Here is a 20969-nt window from a genome sequence, read left to right on the forward strand (position 1 = left end):
AGTCTAGTTTGCTAGTTCCTGTCCTGTGCCTTCCCCCCCTTCCCTCCACTGTAGTGATGATATACCATGGTGTGGTTATTAACTGATTAGGAACCATACTGTGTGTGTGTGTGTGTGTGTGTGTGTGTGTGTGTGTGTGTGTGTGTGTGTGTGTGTGTGTGTGTGTGTGTGTGTGTGTGTGTGAGATGAAATTCATTCTGTCGCCCCCCCTCTCCCCTCTCCCCATCACATCCCACTGTCTATCTTATCATCCCCGGGGAGACTAGATTTTTTTTCTCCAACACAAATATTCATAAAGAGACTTAATGAGATCTGCCTCACCGCCTCAGGAAAAGACCCAGATAAAACAGCCAACCAGTCAGTCAGTCAAGCAGTTAGCATTAGCGCGCATGCTAACACCTGCTAACTCCCTCTGCTATTTGCTCAGTTTTTATTTAAAAAAGTCCATTGTCAAATGCTCTTGTCTGACTTACTCTGTATGGAGGAGAGAATAGGAATGGAACATCCCAGTGTCTAAATATAAATCTCTGACCTTTAATTTCCCCAGATGTGTAGATTGCCCTTTTTTAGAGTGGCTGTTTTTTATATAAATATACAAATAACGACCATTGGGTCATTTAGGTGTAGGTCTTGGGATGCCTGTAAAGGCCGTTCCACCAGCCACATATGTTGGTGAGGGAGAGTGGTGGTGGTTGATCCTTTTTCTCTGTCTCCTCGTAGAGCTGTCGCCTTGCCTCTGTGACACGGTCGGTGTGTTTCATTCTGCCTGTGTAGACCTCTGGGTGCGCTCTGTTAGCTAGACCCTCTGAGGTAACTGGAGGCTGGAATACTTAGTGAGATGTTTTCCGTTCCCATTCTGTTCCGTGATCATGGTGGAGAGGGAGTGGGGGGGGGTGGGGGGGTACAACATGAAAGACCACAGTCTGTGGTTATCAAGCCAACCTCAATTTACCGTGTTTACAATTGCACGCTACCCCACTTCTCAAATCAAGACGGCATCTTACAAAGGTTTTGCAGACCTGCACACCCCATGTTCAATACAGAAACCCTGATGTGTCTGGGAATTAACTAAATATAAGAGTGTCTCTCAGTCAATTTCATGAAAAACACCCCTGGCTTTGACCTTGGCCCTAGCTCCACCCTTATCTCCAGCCCCATCCGTAGTGCCAGCCCCAAACCGTATCTCCAGCCCAACTCGAGCCCCAGCCCCAGCTGGTGTGGGAGAGATGGTGTCCAGAGGGCCCGTCTTTGAGCTTGCCACACAGCAGGAGGAGGGGGCTTGCAGATCCTGGGAGCTCTAATTAAATGCATTTAACCCAAGGTCATTCAGAGCAGAGCCAACAAGAGGGAGAGGTACAGAGAGAGGAAGGGAGACAGAAGACTCTACTGTGCTGTAAATGTTTTATTGAGTTCCCTTTGAACTTCTCCAGTTGAGGAGGGGTGTGTTGGTATTGCTCTAAAGGCTCATGGGACTGCACTCTCCTCTTCATACAAGCGGCAGTAAAAATTGACTATGTAGCGGAGAGTTCCTTCTGCGAGGGCCACCTGTTAACCTTCAGTTTATTGGCTTATTATCCAGCAAATTTAGCACCAACTTGGAAAGAAGGACAAAAAAATTCAAGTTCAAGTTTTGGCAGAACCTGACATGTTGTTGACGTCTGTATTTTCGGGGTGGAATTCCATCCTCCATTTTGACCCCTTTTTGGAAGTTCAGCTGTCACAGAGGCCTGCTGTTATTGGACGTCTCCCGCCAGCTGGCCACCTGTGCCCCTCCCTTGCACGTCATCTGTTCTCCTAGTCTCCCAGCCAATCAAAGTGTCTCTTTTTGTTGACCGCTTTTCAAAGCGAGGACGCACAGATACAGGTTAAGAGACAGAACAGCAGGGAAAAGATGCTTCCGGAAATAGATGGAGGCTCTCTTTGAGACACAAGGCCTGGTCCATTTCACGAGTGCTAATTGTTCCACTGTTACTTGTGGGGCACGTAGCTGTCGTTTTCTACCTCCGCACTGCCTGGCATGCTACAGTTATGATTAGCGTCCCTGCTAACTTTTAGCTCCATAGTAATTGAAGTCTCAGCTGGAGGTAAGGGTCTTATTGCGGCGCTAATGCTACGCTCGCACTCGGAGGGAGCCTTCTCTCTCCGAGAGACTATATATGCTTGAGTGTTCAGCAGGGTCTGGTTTTAGCGTCGGTGAGATGTTTTCACTCGAGGTAGATTGTGTGGATCGTCGGAGGGGTCGCCTGTCGAGCAAAGCTGGCTTCTCTCTGATTGGAGGGAATTACACGCCTGGATACAAGTGGACAGTTCCTCAGTGAAACGGATCAAAGCGTTAGATTACTCGACTTCATTTAGGCATGGAGAGAAAGACAGTGATTATGCGTTCGAGTGTGTGTGTGTGTGTGTGTGTACACCTTCAACGAGAGTGCAGTGTGCAAAGGTGTCCTTGTTTGTCATACACTTCTTTGAGCTCTTTGAGTGTTTGTGTCGCTTGCGAGCGGAGATAGTCGCGCTGTAATTGGCACTATTAATGCTTTGCTGTCTTTCCTCTCTCCCCCTTTCTCTGCTTTCCTTCCTTCCTTCTGTCTCTCTCTCTCTCTCTCTCTCTCTCTCTCTCTCTCTCTCTCTCTCTCTCTCTCTCTCTCTCTCTCTCTCTCTCTCTTTCTCTACTTTCCTGAAGTGTCATCCATTAAAATGAAGAGGTTGGCATTCTTGGCGTCTGAAGTCATAGCTCTTTGGCAACAATTTCGAAATCTCACACAGCTAAAGGTTGATCAACGACATTGAGAGAGAATAAGAGATGAGAGAGAAAGAATCTTCAGCAACGTTGTTCATTAAATCGACGAAGGTCTCAAACGTAAAGTGGGGTTTTCATGCTTTCTTGCAAGGCGACACAATGTGCAAACCACTGCAGTTCCCATTCGAAAGCGTTGCTAGTAGACCATTTTGGCTGCATTGTTGACATCTGGTCCCCCACCTCAGTCCCTCCTCCTTCCCCCTTTCTCTGTGGGTTCAGACCTGAAAGTGGAGGAATGGCGTTCATAGCCAGCCAGCGTTCTTTGATATGCTCCATTCGCCACCACCTCATAGAGAGGAGCTTTGGTCGTTTGAGAAGTCAGTTTAGGCTCTTTGAATTAAAGTTGCCAATGAATAAGAGAGATAGTGTGTTTGTATTAATGTGTCATTTGAAACGTCAAACCACGACTTGACCATCGACCTACTATGTCAAACGTGGCGTTATCTGTCTTGTGTGTGCGTACTGCACTCCCTTTTTAGTTAAGCTCCTGCTCCGTGTTTATCTATACATCCATCTGTGTGAGGGCTTCCCTCTCTCTCGCTCTCGCTCTCCCGCTCTCGCTCTCTCTCTCTTTCTCTCTCTCTCGCTCTCTCGCTCTCTCGCTCTCTCGCTCTCTCTCTCTCTCTCTCTCTCTCTCTCTCTCTCTCTCTCTCTCTCTCTCTCTCTCCTCCCGTCCTCGGGGCCACAGCTGCATGGCAGGAAGCTTTGTGCTGACCTGGATGAGCAGCGCTGAGGAGCAGCTGTTCCCCCCCCCTCCACCCCTCTGAACCCATTCTACCACACACACACACACACAGGGTTGCACACACACATGAACAGAAACACACTTTCTCCCACAGTCTCAAAGCTAAAGCCAGGCCCCTGTTCAAGAGGCCCGGCCCAGGCCATTGTTCACCAGCGTGCACTCTGACCTCTGACCCCGCCCTGCCCAGCTTTAAGCCCTAGACTAGGTCATATGACACCTGCTGGCCAACGAGCCCCTGGCTGAGGTGGGTCACATGACATCAGATGTAGCCAACCAAAGTCCACTAAGCGTTGACCCCCCATGATATCACCAGACGAGACACAAACCCCTGCTATCTGTCTCCGTCTCTGCATTCCATTCCCCCCCCCCCTCTCTCTCTCTCTCCCTCGCTCTCGGGATCAAGTTCTAACTTGTGTGTCTCTGGGTTTGTATGCTAATCTGCCATTCATTGACACAAATGCATGATTTATGTGGAGTATGGGTGATGGACGCAGAGCTCTAAGTTTTAGCCCCTTAATGAACACCGCCAGAGAATTCATGAGGAAAATCAATGACATTATTCTGAATATATTTCAATAATGAATGGAGGAATCTAAATTGAATTATAATTAGATTTGCCATTACATGAACTGCATACTCTTTTTTTCTCTTCCTCTTACCATCCCTCTATGTTGTTTACCACTCACCAATTCTCTTTCAACCCCACTCTTACACACACACACACACACGCATGACTCATCTCTCTTATGATGTGTCCGACCGATGAAAGCCAGCAGTGACTAGGTCGTCCTGACTGGACAGAGATTGACAGCTGCTCTTCCTGCTCTGGAGTCGGATAAATACACAAACACGCACACGCACATATATGTTCATCAAAGGACTGCCTAGCCATCAGCTCTCCAGCGATGTGTACACCTGGTGATCTGACTCTGCTGAGCTGTCAGACCCATGCTTAACTAGCCAGCTCGTGACAGTGTAGGTAGGTGAACATGACACATCACACATCTCTCTGTGTTACCCTCCCCCCCCCCCTTCCCCCAACTCCCTCTGCTTATAGCTGCACCATTTACCCATGATATCCTTTTTATGTATGAGTTTGGTGTTTCTGTTGTACTTAATCTCACGCTGTGCTGGTGCTGGGGCACATATGGAGCTGCCGTTAGAATGTTGGAAGCCTTGGGAGGAGAATACATTAGCCCTGGTCTGTGGACAGTTATTTGAGTTAATGAGTTTCTCCAGCCACCTTCAGGAAGAGAGAGGCCGCAGCTAACAGGCAGATGGGACTGGATCCGAGGGCTCTGGGGCCGCAAGCCTCTGGAGTGTGTGTGTGTGTGTGTGTGTGTGTGTGTGTGTGTGTGTGTGTGTGTGTGTGTGTGTGTGAATACTCGCTTGCAGGGTGTATCTTAAATTGAACTGGGGTTTGGGATATAAAGAGCCCCTGTCAACCATAAAGCGCATGGAATGAATTGAAACACATTATGTCGGTGTGCGTTTGGGTGTGTGTGTGTTTTGGGTGTGTGCGTGTGTGTCTGGGTGGCATATGCTCAGTCAGTTCAGTTCTCGGCAGCCCAAGTCGTTCCATGTAGGCTTGTGTGATGAGTGGATAAAGGGGCATGGCTCCCTGGGTACATGTGGGCTCGTCTGGGCCACTCAGCCCGGAGCGCTGAGGACAAACGGGCGAGAGTTTACAGAGAGACTGCGGCAGGAGCGTGTGCCGACACGTCGGAATCAGAGACGGTCACACACGGACACACACTCACACACACACACTCTCAGGCACAAACGGACACACACACACACACACGGATGCCTAGGTCCCCAGGGCCATCTGGAAGTGAAGTGCAGTGCGGAGCGAGGAACAGCTGGTCTCCAGTGTGTGTCTGGTCTAGACCGCTGATCTGAGGGCGCAGCGGAGCCAGCCAATCAGGGTGTGTGGGACTATGCGTGTGTGTTTGAGTAACACTTTAGATCCAGGTGCTTGAAAGAAGTGTTGGTGAATAGGTAATAAGGCCCTTCAAATAGGCCCTTTATATAGTTTTACTAAAAAACATGAATGTTTTGTGTTATAAATTTGAGTAAGGGTGAGGGCTAGGGTTAGAGTTATCGAAAGATATCGTCAATGTTTGTTAATAGGTAATAAGGCCCTTCACAGATGTTTAACATTAACATGTGTTAATAAGACTTGCTAAGGCCTTATTACCTATTAACTAACTCATTACAAGCACCTGGATCTAAAGTGTTACTGTGTGTTTGAAAGCGCACGCACGTGTGAATGCATGTGTTTTCCCCCCCTTTCCCCACTTCTAGTTAGATTACTCCTAACAGGTCTGGGGCTCCAGAGAGCTGCACTCAGACACTAACCGTTGCTGAAATCTTCCCCCCGTCTGCCGGTGGCGGCTGAAATACGAGAGGACAAATTGAAAAGATTGCCGGCATAAACCTGTCCCAGAGAATAACGCGTCTCCGCGCCAGGGACGCTCGCTATCTGCTTATGTGTAAAATATTTAGGTTTTGTACGTGCGTGCGTGCGTGCGTGCGTGCGTGTGTGTGTGTTTGTGTGTGTGTGTGTGTGTAGTGTGTGTGTGTGTGTGTGTGTGTGTGTGTAGTGGGGGTGGGGCAGCCTGGGAGAAAGCACCCTGGGGAAGGTATGCTGACTAAAGCAGAGCTACATACGTCCCCTGTCACTCAAACTCACCACCTCGAGCTATTGTCGCTCTCTTCCTCTCTCCCTCTCTCCGGCTCGGTTTCCCTTTACCTCGCGCTCTCTCTCTCTCATTTTCCACCTCCCTATCTCTTTCTCTCTCTCTCTCTCTTTCTCTCTCTTTCTCTCTTTCTCTCCCCCTCCTTCCCTCCTCTTCAGGGTTTGACTGAATGGTACAAAGGGTCTTAAATGCAAGTCTGTTCCAACCAGCCAGCAGCGTCTTAGCCACAGCTTAATGTAGGCCACCGTGCTGTATTGAATGACCAACACTGTTTGGCTAGCCCTGTCCTGTCGAGTTGCTGTGAATTCCCAATCAAAGCAGGCTAACGCTAACCATTTGTAGTTTTTGGCAGTGCGCTTGAGACAAACCTCTCATTGAGTTGGGAATGCTGAGGATTATCAGGCAGGAAGATATCGAGGATGATGTCTAGATCACAGAGAAAGAGACTATTGCTTTCTTTTATCTGTTGCTGTGTATTTGAACTACTCATGGTGCCCTTGCAGTAACTCCAAAGTGAAAGTTGTCTTGAGCTTTGAGTCAACAGAGAGAAAAGAGACAGACAGACTTCAAAGGACCAGGGTGCTTTTCGGACCCTGGTGTGTGTCAGTGTGTGTGTGTGTGTGTGTGTGTATGTATGTGTAATGGGATTCCCCTGTGAGTGGCCGGACTTCGCAGTTGTCATGGGATCCTGTCCAGCCAGTGTGTTTGTTTGGGGAAGCGAAGCGACGGGGGGACGGGGGGGGGGGGGGGTATTTTATGCTAGGATACTAATTGGAACTAGCATAAGCTGGCTAATGAGCCCTAATTAGGGTAATGAATTAGTTGTGGAGAGCGTGCAGTGGGCAGGATGAGCAAGGAGGAGGGCAGAAGAGTGGACGGGTGGACACACACACACTACAGGGTGCACAGGGCGCATGACAAGGGAGTGGGAAGGGTGAGAATTGTGGCGACAAGGGAACATGCACACACACACACACACGCTTCACTCAGTCACACTCCAGTAACCCCTGCTCTTGTTATTGTTTGCTGCTACACGCATGTGTGCACGTATAATTATTCTCATGCAAACACTCAGACAAACACACTCTGACATGCATCATACACCCACACACATTCTCATCTCGTCAGAAAGGCTACATGAACCATGTGTTTGCCCCGCAGGCACACTTGCACTTCAGATATGCTCCAATCACAATAGCTCAGGACATATGCTAAGACTCTCATCCATGTTTGCTCTCAAACAGTCATGCAGCATGTGCACACACACACACACACAGTTCAATCATGCTAGCTCACAGAATATGCTAAGACTCTCCTTGTCCATCTATGTATGCTCTGAAACACACACATCTCCCAGGGTCCAGCTTCCAGGGCTGAGACCCATATCACTGGCTTTAATCCTTTAGTCGGGGTATTATGTTCATCCATTTCTCATTGTTGCTTTTAATCCAGCCTGCTCCTCTCTCTGTCTCCACACACATATCTCCAGCCCCTCCAGGATACGCACACGCACACATACACACTGCCAGGCACAGCCAAACACACACTCACAGTCATAGTTAGGCACAACGAGTTAGTAATATATCCAGTGTACACACACACACACACACTGACAGAAATAAGCAAGAAAGATTGCACCGGCTAATGTGACAACAGGCTTATAAAGCTCTAAATTGGATCTCTCTCCCTCTCCCTCCGTTTCTGGAACACTACAAGGCCGTTTGTGGTTGTGTGTTCTCATCACGGCAAAGAGTCTGGGGGTGGGGGTTAGTGGAAGCAGTCGTCTGTCAGATACATTTACATTACATTTACATTTAGTCATTTAGCAGACGCTCTTATCCAGAGCGACTTACAGTAAGTACAGGGACATTCTCCCCCGAGGCAAGTAGGGTGAAGTGCCTTGCCCAAGGACACAACGTCAGTCGGCATGACCGGGAATCGAACTGGCAACCTTCGGATTACTAGCCCGATTCCCTCACCACTTAGCCACCTGACTCCCAGATACCCAGATACCCATCCTGCACCAGGGCTGACGGCAGCGCTGGCGGCCGGCCCAACCGAGCCCCTCACCTCTGGGGATCACTCGGCCCTGAGAGGGAGGGGGAGGTTTTAGAAAAGTACAACATTTCTTTCTTTCTTTCTTACGTTCTTTCCTTCTTTATTTAATGGAACAATCGTTTCCAAACAATGGCTGTGATTTTTCTCTCCCTCAGTAGATTAAGAGCAGAATGCTTGTTATTAAGTCTTTCCAAACTGGGGTATTTAACTGAGTTTCCATGGCAACAATGTTAAAAGTTGTCGGATCTGTGCGACAAGGGGTCGCCTTGTTGCATCAGAACTGTAAGAAAGCGCATGCAGTCCCTCACTGGAACCAACACGCACACAGTCTGTTGTCAGGGTTTATTTCACCTCAGTGTGCTGGTCTGAATGTCCTCCTCATAACATCACAGGATCATATCGTCATTTCAGTTTCCAATCAAAGCATGACGCTCCTAACCCCTTTCATGCTCTGTCCTCCTCCTCTTTTCTGTCCTGTTCTTCCTTGGTTTATCTTTCTGTGTCACACTTTCTCTCACACGCACACACACACACACTCTCACTCTCACATACTCCCAGCCCGTAAGCTTGTGGCTCAGCGGTGGGGTTTCTAGGCAGCTCAAGGTCAGCAGGAGGGAAGTCTTGCTGTTTTCCAATCGAATAGATAAAGGAGGGAAAGATGGGGGAAAGAGTCAGGTGCTGAGCAGTGACCCTGCTAAGTGCCCCGGGGGCGCTGATGGAGCCGAGGGGGCGTCAGTGGACAAGCCAGAGGTCACGTAGGGGTCAGGGGTCACCCAGTCTGTCTGTGTGACTCTACAGCCGCTCTTCCTCTGCAGAAAATGTAACCCCGGAACTAGGAACCTGCCCCCGGAACTCACTGTGTTTCCTCCCCAGGAACCGCAGTCTCCATTGTGTTCCGGGGAGCAAAGAGCAGGAACCATTACGAGCCTGGTCCTGGGATGGTTCTTCCCCGCAATACACAAACCTTTGGGGTGGGGCTTGCAGAGCTGAACATTTCTTATTGGTTGAGAGCTCCCAGCAGCATATAAATCAAATTCCGCAGCCGCAAACAAGTCTGACTTGGGGGAGAGGGATGAGGCCTTAACCCTGCTGAGTCTGCATCCGGCCCTTTCTCTCTCTCTGCAAACAAACGTCCACTGAGAGCACACCAGATATGGATCAGTGACTAAGCTCACTCCTTATTAAGCATTCATGCTGAGCATGAAATCCAGCTGCGATTGGATTCAGCGACCCGTAATGACTAAGTGTATTCCAATATCTTTGTAATGTAATAATAGTTGGCGTCATAAGCATGCTGATTTTCTTTTTTAATATAAAACATTTAATTATATAAAAGATATATTATATATATTATCGTCTATTTTACATTTTTCTATTTTTCTATTCATGGTGCATTCGTCAGATGACTAATTTACCTATTGTAAAGGGGAAGATTTCTGTGATGGGCTGAAGGAATCTTCTAGTTCCTTGAAAATGTGTCTGGTGAGAACAACTTCCAGGGACTAGCAGTGGAAGTGCGGCTTAAGAGAGGAGATCTCTCTGCAGGAGGCCGGAGAAACCCTCTCCGACTTCCACAAGACAAACACACTCAACAACGCCAGCTAGTCATGTGATGGTTGGAAGAGACAGTGCCAAAAGATCCATCCATACCACAACCTAAATCACATCTCACCTCCTCTCTCCAACACACACACACACAAGCACACACACACACACGCACGCACCCCTCAGTAGGGCAGGCTTCACAGGAACAGGAAGAGGTGACAGCTGCACGCCCACACATTGACATTCTGTCACCTGTCGATGGCGATGTAGAGGGTGCTGGACGCCATATTCCTGGCCCAGCTGTCTGCAGAGAGAGCCATCCACACTGCTGCTCCGCTGAATATCAAGCAGGGGGACAGTGCCCGGCTTGGCCAAAACACATCTAGTGTGGTTTGAAGTGGGAGTGTGCATGCCTGGATGCCTGCGTGGGTGTTTGTGTGCCTGTCTCTCTGTGTGTGTGTGTGTGTGTGTGTTTGTGTGTCTTGTGTTGGTGTGTTAGTCAGCGAGTGTCTTCTCACCTTCACCTATAGATCGCTGAAATCGAGGAATGATTTTCTGCCTCTCCTCTCTCTTAACCTCCACACCCTAGCGCCCTCATTGTTACTGCCTAGTAGTCTGCAGTGTGAGGTAGAGGAGGAGGGGGGACAGGAGAGAGGGAGATGGTGTATAGACAAGGTGAGGGAAAGAGAGAATGAGGGGGGGGGGGTTGTGAGAGGGATAGAGGGAAGGGTGGGAGGCAGAGAGAGTGGGAACTGAAGGGCTGATGGCGGTCTCTTTGATATGGAAAGCATCTTAATATCGTCTCTCCCCATCTGTACCTTCTCTGCCGCCCCGAGTGTGTGTGTGTGTGGCTGCACCCACGTGTGTACACACCACACCCGCTGTCTGGGGCTGATTAGACACACACACACACACGCACGCACACACAGCAGCTTGCCTCCTGGAAGCAGGTGTCACTCACAGCTCATTACCCTTGGCAACGCTGGTCATTCTGTTTGGAGAGCAATAAGACACACCTGACTGGAGAGAGAGCGGGAAGGAGGACATGAGGGGGAAACGGAAGGAGGGGCAGTTGAGAGGGAGTAAAGGAGAGAAATGGACATATGAGAGAGGGAAGGGAATGAGGGAGAGAGAGATGGAGGAAGGGAGGGTTGGATGGAGGAAGGGAAAAGACAGCTGGTGATGTCATTTCCTAACCATGTACTCATATCCTTGAGGAGCTGCGTGCGCGTGCATGACTAGGTGGATTTCCTAAAGCGTTAACATGCATCTCTTGAATCTGTGTCTGTAGTGCAGATAATATATGTGTGGTCTGACCTCATGACCTTTGTGTGTGTGTGTGTGTGCGGAATCCAGGTACGACTACAGGGAGATGCTGTACAACTCCACCTTCTGCCTGGTGCCTCGGGGAAGACGCCTGGGGTCCTTCCGCTTCCTGGAGGCTCTGCAAGTGAGTTACACGCGTGCGCACACACAATGTTCTGCAGTTCTCCCTTTCACCTCTTTTAATACTGCGGAGGACACGGTCTTTAGATGCACACACACCCACACACACACACACACAAAAGTAGTGTTTTCCTGTCCACTTTCTGGACAGACAAACTGTCAGGAACCTCTTAGAGCTCTCTCTCTCAGTTTTCTGATACCTCCCTCACCAACCCCCCCCCCCCTTTCTTCCAAAGGAAAAGGTACACTTGCACCCCGCCCCCTCCCCTCCAGCTCTCACTGTCTGACTCACTCCACGCTGTCTGCCCGAGTGGGAGTGGGAGTGTGTGTGCGTGTGTGGAAGGTGGAGGGATGATTAGAGGTCGCTTTAAAAACAAATGCTGTGTGTTTGTGTGTGCGTGCAAGCCCGTGTGTGTGTGTGTGTGTGCGTGCATGACCGTGTGTGTGTGTGCATGCATGACCGTGTGTGTGTGTGAGTGAGAGCCAGAGCACAGCCCGAGGGCCAGCGCTGCTGTAGCTGACACCTTTATGACCCCTGACTGACAGGGCCGTCATTACGTCAAAACTCTCCTCGCACACACCAGCTGTTCGCCTCTCCTCATCCCCCCTCCCGTTCTCCTCACATCCCTCCCCCGTTCCTCTCCTCCACTCATCCCTCTCTCTGCCACCAGCTTTCTGCCAGAGGCCAAGTCTCAGCTTGGCTGTACCTCATCTCTTTTTATCGCTCTCCTCCTCCATCCCTCTGCACGCTCTCTCTCCCCTGCTTTTTCATGAAGAGACGAGTCATGAAGGCGTTTGTGTGTGCAGGCGGCGTGTGTTCCGGTCATGCTCAGCAACGGCTGGGAGCTGCCCTTCTCTGAGATCATCAGCTGGAACACCGCGGCGGTCATCGGGGACGAGAGACTACTGCTGCAGGTACCCGTCCTGCTCCTCTCTCTCTCTCTCTCTCTCTCTCTCTCTCTCTCTCTCTCTCTCTCTCTCTCTCTCTCTCTCTCTCTCTGGCCTCTGTGTTTGGGCTTTTCGGTCTCTCTGGTCTCTATCTCTGTCTGGTGTCTCTCTCTTTCTCCCTCCTTCGATAACTGTGTGGCGTCTCTCTCTCCAGATCCCGTCCACGGTGCGCTCCATCCATCAAGACCAGATCCTGTCTCTCAGACAGCAGACCCAGTTCCTCTGGGAGGCCTACTTCTCCTCTGTGGAGAAAATAGTGCTGACCACTCTGGAGGTAACGACACACACACACGCACGCACACCTTTCTATCTCACCTCTGTCTGTCTCCTTCTCCCAGCCTCCCTCTCGCTATCTCCCCGCTCGGCTCTCATCATCAATCTCTCCCTGTTCTCGGAGGGTTCCAATGTCACGCCAGCCTCTCTGCGGTGTTGTTCCCCAGACTCTGCTTCATGCCAGGGCGCCTCGCATGCTAACACAGGCCTCACACGCCTCCGCTCCGTGGCACAAACCCACCGTGGCATATATACACCCCTCAAACACACATACCAGGCAACACACACACACACCACAACCCTGCATTGCACCACAAACACAGTCACACCACCACAGCACAAATGCACACGTCTAGGCCAAGGATACACGCGCCCTCTCAGCAAAACCCAGCAGGGCTCCATAGCTCCACTAAGCTCCAGCCTTCCAGCCAAACTAGCTGCACGCACGTTTTATTTATGTATTTATTCCTATCATCCAATCAGAGTCGGCCGTCATGACCCCTTGCCTGCCCCCGATCTGCCTATCTCTCCAGTCTTGCCCGTCTGCCCCACAGACCTCACACCAATCAGCTGCTTATCTTAAGCCCCACCCCGGGCACCCTTTAATCTCTCACACATATCGCCATGGCACTCCTCTCCACAGCCTGCCTCTCCGCATCTGGGGTGTGATGTCAGACAGTCTTGACACCCCCCCCACAGCCCTGCCAGAGGGCCAGTGACACCCCCCAACCTGGGCGACTTAGACGCTGTTGTTTTTGTTGTTGTTTGCGCGTTGCCGAGGCTAAACGTCTAAGCCTGAGTGACTGTCCCGTCCTGCCTGGCGACGGAGTGGGGTGGGGTGGGGGGGGTGGGGGGGGGGGGGAGAGAGGGTGGGGTGTGACATATGTAAATGGCGTTGCCGTGGCAGCCCTGCGAGATAACGAGCAGCATGGTTTATTCATCCTTCCGAGCCGCTCTCGCTCTGCTAGAGATCTGGGCCGATACGCACAGACCACATAGACACAGACCCAAACACAAATACAAGCACACATACTCTTTCACAAACACCTTACTCTATCTCAGCAGATTCCCTGGGGGGGGCACACACACACACACAACCACTTTCATCAAACTTATGGATGCGTGGAGCATGGCGTCTCTGTCACAAACCAGCAGGCAAGCTCAACCAATCACAGCCCCTTTCCTGTCAGGAAGTGAGGACGTTTCAACCAATCACAAGGCCAATGGAGCTTCTTGCAGTTCTGGCACACCTATTAACGCTAACTATTAAGACAATTATAGTGGTTCCAGAGAGTGGGGCTGGATCTATCATCGTCTAATTGGGTGTTGTTGCTTGTGGGGTGGGGTGGGGAGATTGAGTGGTCGATCAAGCTGAGATAGGTTGGACCGAGTGCTGTGTGTGTGTGTGTGTGTGTGTGTGCGTGTGTGTGTGTGTGCGTGCGTGCGTGTGTGCGTGCGTGGTGGGGACGGACGGAGTAATGGCCTCTCGTAAGACCTTCAGGCGGTAGTTTTAAGACGGTCATTTTCCTGTTCAAAGGTGAAAAGCAACTGAATTGAGAGGTGGAGGGATTCCACGTTAATTAGTTTGAGCTGATGGCAAATGGTTTACTGACTGGCCAGAGGGCCCTAAGAAAGGGACCACAATAGGCTCCCTCTCCCCTCTCTCTCATGCTTCCTCCCTGCCTGGACTCCATCCCTACCCCTCTCTCTCACTCTAACCCTCATTCCATTTCTGTCTCACACACACATACACTCTTCTTTATTTCATCCCTCAGTCTACCAATGAATGTTGATGCTGTTGTGTCAATATTATGACAGTAAGACCCTGCAGCTATATTATTACCTTCTCAGGAAGCTCCAGCTCACACTGCCCACCCTCTCCCTCTTTCTCCCTCTCTCTAGCTCTCCCTAACCCTCTCTCTCTCTCGTTTCTGTCTCTTTCTATTTCTATCTTTCCAATGAGAATCAGAATCCAGTTTATTGCCAATTAGGTTTACACACACAAGGAATGTGCTTTGGTAGGTGGTGCATAATTAACATAGTAAGTAGAAATATAAAGAAAGATAAAACAAGTACTGTAGTGCAAGATAGTTCTAGATATAAAATGTAAAAACTGTCATTAAGGTAACAGGTGTGTAGAATTCACATTCATGTAGCATCAAAGTTTACTTTCACTCTTGCTCTCCCACTCGCTCCCTTGTTTCTCTATATATTACCCTCCGTCCCTTCCCATCTCTCTCTGTCTCTCCCTCGCTCTCTGTCTCTCCCTCACTCTCTCTCTCACTCTCTCTCCCTCACTCTCACTCTCTCCCTCGCTCTCTCTGTCTCTCCCTCGCTCTCTCTCTCTCCCTCGCTCTCTCTCCCTCACTCTCACTCTCTCTCTCTCTCTCCCTCTCTCTCTCTCCCTCACTCTCTCTCTCCCTCGCTCTCTGTCTCTCCCTCACTCTCACTCTCTCCCTCGCTCTCTGTCTCTCCCTCACTCTCTCTCTCTCCCTCGCTCTCTGTCTCTCCCTCACTCTCTGTCTCTACCTCGCTCTCTGTCTCTCCCTCACTCTCATTCTCTGTCTCTCCCTCGCTCTCTCTGTCTCTCCCTCACTCTCTCTCCCTCGCTCTCTCTGTCTCTCCCTCGCTCTCTCTCTCTCCCTCGCTCTCTCTCCCTCACTCTCTCTGTCTCTCCCCCGCTCTCTCTGTCTCTCCCTCACTCTCTCTTTCCATGTTGTTACCAAGCCAACGGCCGAGTCACCCCTAGCCACTGTTAGGATTCAATAGAGGCTATAAAGCAGGGCCGCAAACCTCTGTCGGTTTTACCGAAGCAATTTAGCCTTGCTCAAGGGCACAGCCGTAATATCTCTTTCAGCCGCCTCTGCCTCTCCCTATGGGGGCCAATTGTCCCACCCCCCCACCCCCATCCCCCCACCCATATTCGCCTGTTCTTAGAAGCAACAGGGGAAATTGGGGCCATTTAAGTGTCTAGCGTGAGTGACCGCTCTGTTTGAGGCTTGGAGGAACTGGCCTTCTTTGACTGACTGGTGATTCAGTTGTCGGGTCGTGAGTGTTAGATCTGATCTGTCTGAGGAGCTTTATTAGGTTCAATGGTGGCCCGATTGAGGTAGAAGTCTATTTAGGTGGCTTTATGGACAATGGAGTTTGTCTGGTAATAAAAAAAGATGAGTCATACTGTACACAGAGCCCATTTCACTATGTCATATAAGTAACGTTTTCTTGTTATAATTGCTTTCATCTGCTGTTACTGGGGAACACAAACTAGCTCAGTGATTCACTGTCAACGTTTTATTGTATTGACAAGACTTATTTTGTGTCTGGGTCGGGGAGTTCTGGATCAACAACGATTCTGGAGTGACTGATGACTCATTCATTTCTGGCTGGGTTTCTATTAGAATTGACTTTTTCGTTCTTCAGTTTGATGAAAAGACTTCTGTTCTCGAGTTTTTTTTTGCTTTGGTTCCAAAAAAAAGGGAACGACTCAAACAACTGGGCTTTATCGCTCTTTCTCACTGACTCTCTCTCTCTCTCTCTCTCTCTCTCTCTCTCTCTCTCTCCATCCTTCTGTTTCCAGATCATCCAGGACCGTGTTCTGGAGTCCTCATCCAGAAGTACCCTGATGTGGAACCGGCATCCTGGGGGGCTCTTCGCTTTACCACAGTACTCCCCCCACCTGGGGGACTTCCCCTTCTACTACGCCACCCTAGGTCAGTGGTGGTACTGCGCTACACTACGCCACACTAAAACCTGATGTGTCAGCCTAGTTGTCTTCAGTACTGGTTCTATTTTATGCTCCACTCGATGTGTAGAGCAACATCTCTGAGGAGGTTCTCCTGCCTGAGACCTGCTCTGGTGGCCTGCCTGGCCCTCAAGGACTCCTGGTGTCTCCTGGTCTTCTACTCCTGGTCTAATGTCACCCTTGACCTTCACATGTGAATGAAATTCTGGTGCAGTTTCACCCACCTGGAGTGTTGATACTGATAGTCGACCCTCTTGAACCTGAGTTCACATGTCCTCGACACGCCCTGCTGTAACCTTGGTAACAGATCGACGACTGGACCGGGGATGGATGTTTGCGTTAGGCGGTTGACACACTGAACGCACACACACACACATCTTCATTCACTGTGTTAAAGCAGTGGATGTGGCTTTTGACCTCATTGGGCTCACACACGCACGCACGCACACACACAAACACACCTGAGCAGCCTCCCTCCCTCAGTCTTCATCACCGGGGTTAGGCAGCCCTGTCAATACAGCCGTCACTGATTGAGCACCTCAAGAGGGCCGCAGATATTAAAAACAATCGCCCCGGCGACAAGCATGGATCACCTTGCTGGGATTTTGTATTTGTTTGTTGGAGAGACGCCAGTTAACCATGGGGAGCCTTAAAGGAACAAGGTGTTGTGAGCAGGGATAAATTAAGAGGGAGAGAGGGAGAGAGGGAGAGAGAGAGAGAGAGAGAGAGAGAGAGAGAGAGAGAGAGAGGGAGAGATACTGGAGAAATCTGTCTTCCAAACGACTGACGTGAAATCCAATTGTTTCCCGTGAGAGCCGGTCTCCCCGCTCAGGGTGAAGAGGGGTCTTTGTTGGGTGATAAAAACAACTGGTTGACTGGTGTTGTCGTGCAGATATGAAGTGGGCACTAATAGCTAGATCAGTCATCAAGCTGGCTAATTTGTTTTGTAACGCTAATTAACAACCGAAACAATAAATCAGGTCAAGTCTGGCTAATAGACAAAGCCTGACTGTACAAAGAGAAGTTTTCCATCAGTGTTTTTAGAGATTCAAAGCTGTCTGATCTTGGCGATACGATACGTGTAATGTTGCTCGTATCGCGTGCTTGAGTTCCAGTTCTTAAACCGTGCCTTACATGTCTGCATTTATAACCTGAGTAACGTGTTCATCTTCCTGTTATTCTGGTCACCCTCCAGGAATTAAACCATACGCGAAGTTCACAGCCGTCATCCACGCTGTCACCCCCCTGGTCTCCCAGTCCCAGCCTATTCTCAAGCTGCTGCTGGCTGTCGCCAAGTCACAGTACTGCGCTCAGGTAAGGAATTCAAGTGTGTGTGTGTAAGAGAGAGTTCACAGCTGCTTTGTGTGGAGTGTGTCTTTGTGTGTTCATTCAATTCTTAAGAAAACTCGACCAGAAATAACTTATTATGCTGACTGATGGATTCCACAGAATGTTGAGTTGGGCACCTTTGAAATGTCATTCCCTGAGCAACAAACACAAACACACACACGCGCAGTAAACCAGTAGACTTTCCCCCGATTGAATTAGAGCAGCAGTTTGTAGTGGAAGGGCTACATCTGTCTCCATGGCGCCAGGTCTGTGGGAGATGTTCCTTGGCGCAGCTGGTAACAACATGTATTGATTCGTAGCTTTTTACACAGAGACGCGCCATGAAATGAAAGTGGCTCCCCTGATGGCCGTGTGTGTGTGTGTGTGCGTGCGTGTGCACGTGCTTGTATCAAGCCACAAAGCCTGCATGTTAAGAGGGCCGGGAAGAGGAGGACGGGGGAGACGGACATAAATAAATGAATGGAACAGAGAGAATGAGAGGGATGGGGCGGGGCGCGGGAGAGAAAATTGGGAGCAAGAAAGCTTTTGAGACGGTTCTGGCAAAGGCAGAAGGTGGAATGGAGATTGTGGACCTCCTGCTGTGTGCGTGTGTGTGTGCGCGCGTGTGTGTGTTCTCTGTTCTGGGAGGAACAGTGTGTCGTCCGCTCCCATCTCTTGACATTAAGGCACACATACTCTCTCACATACACACCACACACACACACCTCCCTGAGAAGACTGGTGGGCTGACAGAGACGCCATCTGCCTTTCCAGCTCCCCCGTCTTCAGAGAACCAGAATAGACCCATGTAGGAAAGGATTCACACGGCTCTCTGAGAAAAACCAAGTCTTTACTGGCTGATTAGGGTGTGTGTGTGGGTAAGATGGTGTTGGAATTCTATTGATTTCACACGTGTTGTGTGTCCCATATCCTTCTTGCATGCTTACATGGGATCTATAAGCCACCTACAAGCATACAGTGAGCCTGAGAAGACCAAGAGGGAGTGAAAGGATGTGTGTGTGTGATAGAAACTGGAGGGAGAAATGTTAGAGAACAACAGAAAGGGCGAGGGATGGAGGGATGGAAGGAGGAAGACAGTTGAGAGAGAAGGCAGTGGGGGAAACGTGGGGGTTCAGACGTGTGTGTGTGTGTGTGTGTGTGCATGTATACATGCTTAGGGATGCGCATAGGTGTTGTGTGTGTGTGTGTGTGTGTGTGTGTGTGTGTTCCTCATTAAACATTCATGTCAACCTGGAAGTCGAATCGTTAAGGTTAACCCGAGGTTTGATTACATGCAGGTCTCAGGGCACAGGACCCCATGTACAACATGATATGATCCGCCAGTGTTGATGAGGCAGAACGACCGTCTCCTCAATGTGCTTTTTCACTGTCGCTTCTCTCTTCCGCTTCAACACCCGATCAAATGATTTGATTGGTTTGTTGAATTGGTAAAACATTGGAACTTTTTCTCTCTCCCTCTGTACACTGTCTCAGATCATCGTGCTGTGGAACTGTGACAAGCCCCTCCCTGCCAAGCACCGGTGGCCCGCTACCTCAGTACCTGTCATCGTCATCGAGGGAGAAAACAAGGTGAGCGTCACACGCACACACACTCTCCGGGATCCCATTTTGATCCCTTCACGGCCCAAACGACAGTTGCTACCATCTTAGATTCACCGTGTTCCCAAGCACAGTGCTTTCCCGCCATTTTGTTGTCTCTGTGTTTGATCGACAGCTATATCTTATCAGTTATCTCCTCTGACAGACAGCTCTCTCTGTTCCTTTGCCTGAGAAGCAGTATGGCTCTGTCACATGAGTGACAGAAGCTAATGAACTGTTATTGTGACTGACTTTGTCATAACACCACCCTCTGTTTTGGTTAGTTACCAGGCTAGACAGAACACTAGCAGTCTGTACAGTTTTATTATTATAAGAACCTTTTGAGCACCCCTTCTGAAGGCTCTCTGTGACCTGAACAATGGAGGTCAACCATAACGTGTGTGTGGTCTGTGAGGGGAAACCTGTGCCGGCATCCATCCCGTCAGTAACACCCACATGGTGTCCTCGTCGTGGCTCCCAGGCACACGAGAGTGGTCAGGGTTTTTGGTTAGGCTACCCTATATCCCTGAGTGTTTTTTCCTGTGCTGTCAATCCCTGATTGTGCGTTGTGTTTGGCTGTGTGTTGGTGACAGTGGGCGGGGCTGGGTGCCAGGCGGGCTGTGGTTTGTTGTGCTTGTGGTGGCCGACTTGTTTATTGTGGCGAGCCAAACCGTGCGCCTGACAGGCCTCCGGCCCAGCAGAAAGGACTGGAGGAGCTTCACATTCTCTCTACATGCCTCTCCCTCTCTACATGCCGGGCTCTCTGCTGTTTTCTCTCGCTCGCTCTCTCTCTCGCTCTCTCTCTCGCTCTCTCTCTCTCCATACTGGCATTGTGGCCACAAGCTGGTTTAAGTCTCCTCTACTAAGCCCTGGGAGCGAGCCAGCAGTGTTATTGTGGTTTACACACTCATCTGGTCGATCGCTCTCTCTCCCTCTTTCTCATTTTCTCTCGTTCTCTCCATCTCTCTGAGCCCATCTGATAACCATTCTATCACTCTTCTCTTTCTGTCGTACCTCTCTCTCTCTCTGTCCCTCTCTCTCTCTGTCTCTCTCTCCCTGTCTCTCTCTCCATGTCTCTCTCGGCTGGAGGCAGATTCCTCCTCTAAAAGCTCACATTCCTGGTGCGTTCCCAACTCCCCCCCGGCGAATGTGTCACACTTCTAACGCTACAAACCATCTGGGATGGGAACGCCAGCCTCTCATCTCTCTCTCTCTCTCTCTCTCTCTCTCTCTCTCTCTCTCTCTCTCTCTCTCTCTCTCTCTCTCTCTCTCTCTCCTCTCTCTCTCTCCTCTCTCCCTCCCTCCCTTCTTTCTCTCTCTCTCTCTCTCCCTCTCTCTCTCTCTCTCTCCCTCCCTCCCTCCCTCCCTCCCTCCCTCCCTCCCTCCTTTCTCTCTCTCTCTCTCGCTCCCTCCTTTCTCTCTCTCTCTCTCTCTCTCTCTCTGTTTTGTTATTTCTCTTTTGCGATCTCTTATTGAGCCTCTTATCACCGGCCGCTCTTTGTTTCTCTATCCATCCCTCTCAGCTTTCTTTCTTTCCTCCCCCTCCTACCACGTCATTGGAAAACCCAAAAAACAAAGCAGGGGGGAAGGAGAGATGTTTTTCTCTTTGGGCACGGTACCGTGTTACCGTGGCGTTGACAAGCGCAGGCCCCAGGGTTGGTCTAAAGTTTGAGGTTGGAATGACGGGAGCGTCTCCACCAGCCTATCAACACACCTTTCAATCACACGCCTCAAACCCTCACCCTCGTGACAGGCGGACAAGCTAAGCCTGAACACTCACTTCCC

The 20969-nt window shown here is 50.1% G+C and overlaps 1 protein-coding gene across 1 annotated transcript in view; it reads left to right on the forward strand.

Annotated features, from left to right (window-relative positions):
- Window positions 1-20969, forward strand: part of ext1b (exostosin glycosyltransferase 1b) — a 59732-nt gene that overhangs the window by 32726 nt on the left and 6037 nt on the right. Inside the window, exons 3-8 of the mRNA XM_062445931.1 lie at window positions 11204-11297; window positions 12101-12208; window positions 12396-12515; window positions 16092-16224; window positions 17452-17570; window positions 19080-19175. Of these exons, the coding sequence (XP_062301915.1) occupies window positions 11204-11297; window positions 12101-12208; window positions 12396-12515; window positions 16092-16224; window positions 17452-17570; window positions 19080-19175 (670 nt within the window). The remainder of the gene's footprint in view (window positions 1-11203; window positions 11298-12100; window positions 12209-12395; window positions 12516-16091; window positions 16225-17451; window positions 17571-19079; window positions 19176-20969) is intronic.

The sequence above is a fragment of the Osmerus eperlanus genome, chromosome 20 (assembly GCF_963692335.1).
Source record: "Osmerus eperlanus chromosome 20, fOsmEpe2.1, whole genome shotgun sequence".
NCBI lineage: Eukaryota > Metazoa > Chordata > Actinopteri > Osmeriformes > Osmeridae > Osmerus > Osmerus eperlanus.